A 7,887-nucleotide genomic window follows, 5' to 3' on the forward strand; every position below is an offset into this window, starting at 1 on the left:
ACACCCCGTCAAAAGGAAGAGCATCCCAGAAGATGAGCATGGACTGTGGGAAGGGGTAGGAGGAGCAGGAGAACCCCTTTCTACAGCATGGATTGGGAACCTACACTCTGAAAAATCCTCGAAGAAAAATAGGGGAGACTGAAGAAAAACGAGGTAAGAGCAACAGGGAGAAGTAGTGGCCACAGTCTCTGATTTTTGTTTCAGATTGTTTCTATCAATCGAACTTCTCATTTAAAGGAGGATGGGAAAACTCTTTTGAACAAAAGAATAGCTCTATACTTCTCTTCCCAAGTTCAGCCCAAATATTGAGCTCTACTAGGAAATCCCCCAAACAAGGACTTACTTAGACCATTCTGTATTGTAAGTGAAGTTAGTAGAAACTATCAGCTGGGATTTGAGTTTAGGTTTGTGTGGAGCTGCAGGGATACTCCAGTGAAAGCATGTTCTTTTCCAAGTCTATTCAGAGCCAAATAGCCCCCCAGGAAAATAACAGGCTTTGCAATTCCAGGTATGCTGCCAGATCGAAGATGCTCAAATGTATCTAGAGTGACTCTTCTGAGGTTTTATTCAGTAAATGATGAGGAAGGCTAGAAAAAATTTCACTCTAGTAAACCTCTACAGGTTTACTAGAATCTACAAAATCTACATGTGAAAATCTTAAGAATCTACACTATTAGAAACACTACCACTACCATGTCATGCTCCCCTTCCTGAGCAGTCACGCCCGGCAGCTGCTTGCAGGGCTCCTTGGCTTTAATTTACACATTACTCCATCTAGTGGCCTAATGGTTCCAGCATCCAAGAGTTTAAAACTCTGCCCCGGTACCAGCTCAAATTCAAACCTCTGCAGCAGTTTTGCCATCACCACTTTTGCCTCCATCTGTTAAGAAAAAAAGCAATTCACCCTCAGTAACAGCAGATACAGCTTGGACTGCAGCTACTGAAGGTCAGTGTATTACGTCATGCTGCTTTGTCAATATAGAGATTTAAAAGTCAAGTGTTACTGTTAATGCAGCTGGCTGAGTTTGGGCTGGAAGAGCAAGTCACCTGTGGCTTCCTGAAGACAACTGACAGGCACTAAGATCGGTCCTTGTTTATGGGCTAACCCCATTTTGGAAATCAGAGTATAAAACCAAGCACTTTAACCTGAAGATTTTGAGCACTGGTGCTTAGATGAACTCACAGCACAGACACAAAGAGCTGGCTTCACAGCGTCTTTCTGAAATACTCTCTGCCATGCTCATAGTTCATTAAATCGTTCCTCCCACTCACACGGCCCGCTCCTCACCTTCTCAGTGCCAGTCCTAGCTCATGTCCTACTGCTGGCGGATGTTTCCCCAGCCTTGACTTTGCCAGCTGCAGCCACAGGATGGTTCCCGAGGGACCCTGCACACTCCCAATGCGTCTGACCTCAGCTACCAAAGGAATGGTGAGTTGTGCTTCCCATCAAGAGGTTTGGATTCAGGCAGGGTGACCAAGGACAGTTCAGAGGAAGAGCAGCCTGCTGCCCCTTCCCCTGCAGACACCCTGGCTACGTGCACACATGGGTGACATGGGGCCAGGTCGGAACATGTATGTCTGCTCACATGATAGCATTTGAGAGACCTGGGCTGTCACGGGCATGGTGAGGATCTTTCCTCTAGAGGGTCAGTGCACATCAGTGTGGCCTTTGGTCCCTCACTGCCAGCCACAGCCGGCACACCCTGAGCTGGCCTAGTGCTCACTAATGAGGTGTCGTTCCAGGCCTCTGCTTACCTGTGCAAACACCTGTCCAATGCAGGATCGGGGTCCCAGAGAGAAAGGAAAATAGCAGTAATATGGCCTGCAAAGAAAAATGTTCAGAACTATCACTCTGACAGCTTGGTTGTAAAGAAACAGGCGACTATTTCATCACAGCAGCAAGGAAATGGTCTAAATATCACCTCGTTGTAAGGCAATCTCCAAATTAACATTCTTCTGCTTCAGAGCAGCACCAAGCTGCTCTGCAGCAAGCTTCCTCATCATCTCCACTTACTATATGACTCTGCTTACAGAGCTGTTTTGATGCATGCAAACCTTATTTCAAAGCTGAATGTCAAGCGTACTCTTTAAAGCTCTCCAGCCCGTCATGAGGACATAATGATCCCCCCAATTATTACTCCTTTGGACAGCTCTGAACCATGTGGGTGAGGGGCCTTTGGGTCAGGAGACCAGACTAACTCTAGGCTGAAGTAAAAACCCCTGTGTCATGAAGGAGTTAGATGCAGGGATCAGCACCACCTGTTTAGGTCACCAGTTCCTCCTACTGCACCCCTGCCTACTGATTAGACTTAGGCTTTCTGCCCACGTGACTGAACAGCATCTTCTGTCCCTCAGCCACTTGTCCCCTCTATAATATGGAGACACTTCAAGCAACCTGGGGCCAGGGCTGCCATGCATTAAATGCTTGTAATGCACTAAGGCAAATATTCAACCTGGTTTTGGCCCAAAGCTTTGACCTCAATATAAACATTAAATAACATTAGTATTGGTCTTTTTTGTAAAGTATCATGTAGTCTGAAGAACTTCTGAACAAAAGCTGCACATTATTGCTCTCTATTTGCACTTGGATAAGGATTTAATGTTACTTATGTTGGAATGGAAAAACAATTTTATTCTCCTTTTTTTCCCCTTGAAATCTCTTCCTGTAATGGTTCCTTATTACATATTTAATAACCTGGGAATAAAAAGAAACTCACTTAGGTGCATCTTTGCTAAATCGGTCTGGATTGAAAGTGAGTGGATCCTTGAAATACCTTTCCATCCTTCCCATTATATAAGTGCTGAACTGTCAAGAAAGAGTTTATTTGTGTTAGTCAGGAGCAACACACTGAAAAAGCCTCTTCACTATCACATGTACAAAACCATAACTGCCTTCCACTCCCCAGGCAAAAAACAATCCAGAGTCCAAATTCACACCCCAGTTTTGGCCGAAATTTCAGAGAGACCAGTAGAAATATGCCCAGGGAGGACTCTGGCCCTCTGATACACAGATCCATTACATTTAGATCGACTGCAACAGCTAAAATCTGCTGATGGTGGACAGGACTCACAACGAGTGCTGTGTTTGCAGGAATTCTGACACCCTCAATGATGTGCTCCTTCTCCAGCCTGCGTATTGTCCCTGGGACGGGTGGGTACAGCCGCAGAGATTCCTTCAATACCTGCGTCAGTGAAAAGCACAAGAGGTCAGTTAGTTAATACAGTGTAGAAAGCAGAAATAAAATTAATTACCTCCCTGTGGCCTTTCACTTTGGCTAAATGGGAGCTTTTGACTCGTGGAACAGAAGGTGTATCTGCCTTGGACTCCTGTGGGCAAAATATATGCCTAAGCCAGCTTCTTCAGTTCCTTCTTGTGAATGGTAAAATACAGACAAAAAGAAGCAAAACCCACAACAGATCCCATGCACTGAACAGGTCTAACACCTCAAGTCAGGTCAAGGACAAAGTGAAAAAGTACTATGAGGAAAATTCAATGGGAATATCTAGGAAGACTGAAACCTCATGCCCTGATGAGCTGTCCTTAGCACTGGCTGCCACAAGGATGGGTGGTTGCTCCCACCTCCTTCCCACTGCAAGGACTGTGCTCCTGCACATGCCTTTGTCCTGCTTCTGCTACTCAGGGAGCTGAGCCGTGTCAGAGGACCAAAATGACAAAAAAACACCTGGCAAAGGAAAATGAATAGGGAACAGTGAGAAAAAAATAAAATGGGAGCCTTTCTTTTGGTGGCAGTGAGCTGTTAAGAATGGCTTAATTCATCAAAGCAAAACCTAATTAACAGTGCGCATTAGCACTACACACGCAATTAACAGTGTGTATGCACGAGTGGACTAATGAAAAAGAAGCATTGACAAAGGGATTCAGAACTGACTGAGCAACGGGAGAGGAGTCCCATGGTCTCTCACACTCCAGTGATGGACTGGCTCTGACCAAGGGTGCCTGAGATTTAGGTTGTACAGATCAAAGCTTGTTCTGTTAAATAAATTGTCTGTTTTGACAGGCTCTCAAGTGATCTGTCTTAAAACTGAAAGGCTTAGATACCTCATCCTAATTGGAGTGATGTAAGTGTGATGGTGTTTGGAGAAGTCTAAGGAAACCTTCTGATTTCTGTGATCACACAGCAATGCCTTTTCCTTATGAGAAACACCCCTCTAAAATCTATCCACTGTCGAAAGTACAGACATTTGTGGGATGGGATATGGCAAGTGGTAAAACCATCACCAACCTTGGCAGGGCAGTTTAAGAGAAAAGCAATCATGGCAGAGTACTAAAATCACAGGGAAATGAAAGCAGAAGAGCTGCCAGGACTGTGATTCAACCTCTCCTGAGGCCTACTGGTGTCCTCCACCTTGTAAAAAAAGGATATGCAACACAAACACTGGCGAGCAGCCAAGGCCTGGCTTTGCAGTTCATTACCTACCAGCATTTTTATACACAAGACCTACTTTAGGACCAAACTATTTTTTTTTTCCTCTCTCAGTGATTGAAAAGGGTTTTAAGACAATAATAAAAAATTGGAATTACAGAAACTAGCCATTATTTTAGGATGTCCTCAAATCCTGCTGAGTTTATGGTGCAAGGTGAGATCATAGCGGGAAATGCTTTAACAATAATCAAACGAAAATAGAGCTGTGAATTTGTGAACTGCATGGCATTCACACTCAGGCTGAGCTCAAAGTTGCAAACCCTTTGGCAATGGTTTCAGTTTAAACAGGTAGTGATTAAGCAACTCTGCTCTAGCTCACAGATTGGTAATGATTAAAGAAAGCAGTGAAGTAATTATGTGGGATTTTGGAAAGAAATTTGAGGAGCACCCTTCCCAGTATGGCCAGGCTCCTGCAACAGCTCGCAGTATCTGCTTGCTGACCCTGGGGACAAGCACTCTCAGGATCAAATATTGGCATTGCTCTTAAAATTTTAAAAGTGTGGGGGTCCTCTTGGCAGTCCTGTGAGATGGCACAAGTGCTACCAAACAGGTGACCGGTATTTTTCCACACTCCCACAGTACCTGTGATAAGTAGGTTAGTTTGCCAAGATCCTCGTAGTCTATGTCCCTCTTGGCACCAAGAACTTCATCCACTTCAGCCTGAACCCTGCGGTTGAATTAAAAAATGTTAGGTGCAGACGCCCATTTCTTGCAAGTTGACAAATTACGTTTTTTACTTTCCAGACACTGAGCTGGACTTTGACTCCCATCTTCAGGCAAACTGCCTACTGATTCCCAGCCAGACTGCCTGAACTTGTGCCTCATATCAGGATGGAGCAATCTGTACAGTGCAGCTAAATCAGGCAAGACTCAGAACCAGCTTTCTACAAAGGCTTTGAAAAAAACCTACTTAGAGGGAATTGAATTAATTAATCTTAAGCTTTTTAAAAGTGAAAACAGTGAAACTGTTTATCTTGGAAAGGACAGAATTCATTGGGAATTGATTCTAGCTTTTTAATAATCCTTACAGTAAGTTCACTCTGAAATTAACAGCAAGCTGGGTTTGCAAACTGAATTGCACATACCTTTCCAGTATTTCAGGATGTTGAGCCAGTGCCATTACTGTAAACGACAACTGATTGGCAGTGGTTTCATGACCTAATGATACAAAAAATTGGTTTAAAGGTTGGTATGAAACAGTAACATGATATGGTCTATGGTGATTTGGAACAGGAAACTTTAAATGTCAGACCACGAGTGTTTAACTTCAAGTATGCTAGAAATCAAAGGAAACACTAAAAGGGATGTAATTTCTACATAAGGAGTTTTCAAGAATGACAAGAACAAGAACTAGCTGGTAAAGGTATGAGCTGTCTTGCTCAACTGAAAGCTGCAGTGGCTGCATTCGGCACCTACTGGTCATGAGCTCCTCAACAGAATGGCCAGTGAGGTTCAGTATTTGCCTCATCATATTATGGGACACGCAGTTCTGCCAAGAAAGAAGGATTTACTGGATATGAGGAAAAACAGAGCTTCTAACTGTCTTTCTTTGAAACGTCTGCTTGATGTGGATAGCTTTCATTTTTTCATGGATAGGCATATGTATTTTAAAGCATTACATTAAGTGGACTTCTGCAAAGATGTACTTCAAAGATGGACTTCCGCAATAACATCTTTCTTACAAAAGTGTTTTGACATCACCTCCTGAATCCTACTGACTTGCAGGATTGATCTTTCTATGTTGTTTACCTCACCTATCATCTTGGTCCCTGCTTTTCTGGATAGGCCTGACAGTGCCCTTTCCTACCAAGTGTTGACTAACGCTCTTAAGGCAAGAATGGTGTTTAATCATGCGGGTGAGGTGATGTGAAGATATGTGGAATATGTTAAAGATGTTTTCAGTGGGGTTTAGCAGCGTCCAGGAGAAAGGGCCAGGACCCGTGAGGAACAGCCATGCACCCCAGTGAGCATCGCTGCCCTATGCACCGCAGGTTGGAAATCACTGGCCTGGCATTATTCGCTGTGGTGACATGACTGAAGGAGGATAACATATCATTTGCCTAGAAGAAAACTAGGAGTTCTCTTCAGATCTCACCCAGCTAGTCCTGTGCCAGTATAATATTGCTGTCTTCCAACTAAGTGTCTCCTGGTTACAGCAGCAGCACAAAGTGAGCAAGGATGTTAATCATGACCCTGTAGATGGCCCAAGAACGAGTACAACTTCCCACACGACATATCCAAACAGTAAAATAGCTACCAACCTGCAACAAAGAAAGTTACAAAGTTATCCACAATGTTTTCATCATCTCTAATTTCCTCCAGAGCTGCCAAGAGAGAAAAGCAAACAAGATTAGAAAATGCCCCTGTGGCCCAGCTGGAACATCCAGAACGCTGTGCCCTGTTTTACGTGTTTTGTGGGAGGTGGCATCAGGAAGGGATGCTGAGTGGGCAACTCAGCAGTGACTTGCCACCAATACTTGATCCAACACAGAAATGGGGAATTTTCAAAGTAACTCTCACTATCTCCATTGTGCAAAAGGTATTAAAGGAGGATCAAAGTTCAGATCCCCAAAACAATCCTCCATGAATCTGCAAAAGCAGCCACAGAGAAATTTGCTCAAACAGCAACATGTCCCCTACCATCTCCTTTCAGTATCTGCGTAAGAATATCCACCGTGGCTTCCTTCCCGTTCCGGATGGCCTCTCTCCTCTGGTCAAGGCACTCCTTCCCCACACGCCGCAGCAGCCTCACACTCTCCTTGACCTCCTTCACCAGCTTCTGTTTTCCTGGAATGTACTGAATACAGAATTTCTTCAGTCATTTTATTCCATTTTCTGGTAAAAATTATTGCCAGTGTTATTTTTCAAGTGAACACCTTGTTTTCTGCTAAATGAAATTTGTCACAAAGATGTCTGCTCTCCATGGAACAACGTGGATGTCCCCAAGATGAAGGGTTTGGGCTGAAATGAGAAATATTTCTATCTGTGCATGCTGATGTTCTGCCTTGTCAGAGCTAATGTTTTGGACGCTGTGAAACTCCTCACCTCTCCACAGAGAGAAACTGCAGCATGCAATACAGAACCTCAGCTCTGGGCCCAAAAGGGAACTGAACTACAGCTTTTATGAGAAACTGGGGAATGATTTTTATCTTAACTATTTCATATTACATCCATAATTTTCTAGTATATGAATATAATATAAATAGAACTTAAATTTTTTTTTTATGATAACGTTCAAATTTCTTCCACCTGGAGTGAAGGCTGACATCCTTCTTGGATAAATGACAAAAATCTCCATTTTTGCAGCAATGGGTATGGAACTGTCAAACCATATAAGAAGACACATGCAGGGGGAAAAGAATGCAGAAAGACAGAAAGGAAGCATTAAATGTTAATGTTAATTTTGCAAGTGTTTGAAAGCACTAACGAATTTTATCCTCAC

At 43.5% G+C, this 7,887-nt stretch overlaps 1 protein-coding gene across 1 annotated transcript in view; it reads right to left on the reverse strand.

Annotated features, from left to right (window-relative positions):
* Positions 1 to 718: 718 nt before the first annotated feature.
* Positions 719 to 7,887, reverse strand: part of LOC104496260 (cholesterol 24-hydroxylase) — a gene marked incomplete at its 5' end in the record, with an annotated part of 10,680 nt that continues 3,511 nt past the window's right edge. Inside the window, 8 exons of the mRNA XM_010139345.1 lie at positions 719 to 880; positions 1,756 to 1,822; positions 2,718 to 2,806; positions 3,072 to 3,182; positions 5,028 to 5,112; positions 5,531 to 5,603; positions 6,707 to 6,769; positions 7,086 to 7,242. Of these exons, the coding sequence (XP_010137647.1) occupies positions 719 to 880; positions 1,756 to 1,822; positions 2,718 to 2,806; positions 3,072 to 3,182; positions 5,028 to 5,112; positions 5,531 to 5,603; positions 6,707 to 6,769; positions 7,086 to 7,242 (807 nt within the window). The remainder of the gene's footprint in view (positions 881 to 1,755; positions 1,823 to 2,717; positions 2,807 to 3,071; positions 3,183 to 5,027; positions 5,113 to 5,530; positions 5,604 to 6,706; positions 6,770 to 7,085; positions 7,243 to 7,887) is intronic.

The sequence above is a fragment of the Buceros rhinoceros genome, unplaced genomic scaffold (assembly GCF_000710305.1).
Source record: "Buceros rhinoceros silvestris isolate BGI_N320 unplaced genomic scaffold, ASM71030v1 scaffold15537, whole genome shotgun sequence".
Taxonomy (NCBI): Eukaryota; Metazoa; Chordata; class Aves; order Bucerotiformes; family Bucerotidae; genus Buceros; species Buceros rhinoceros.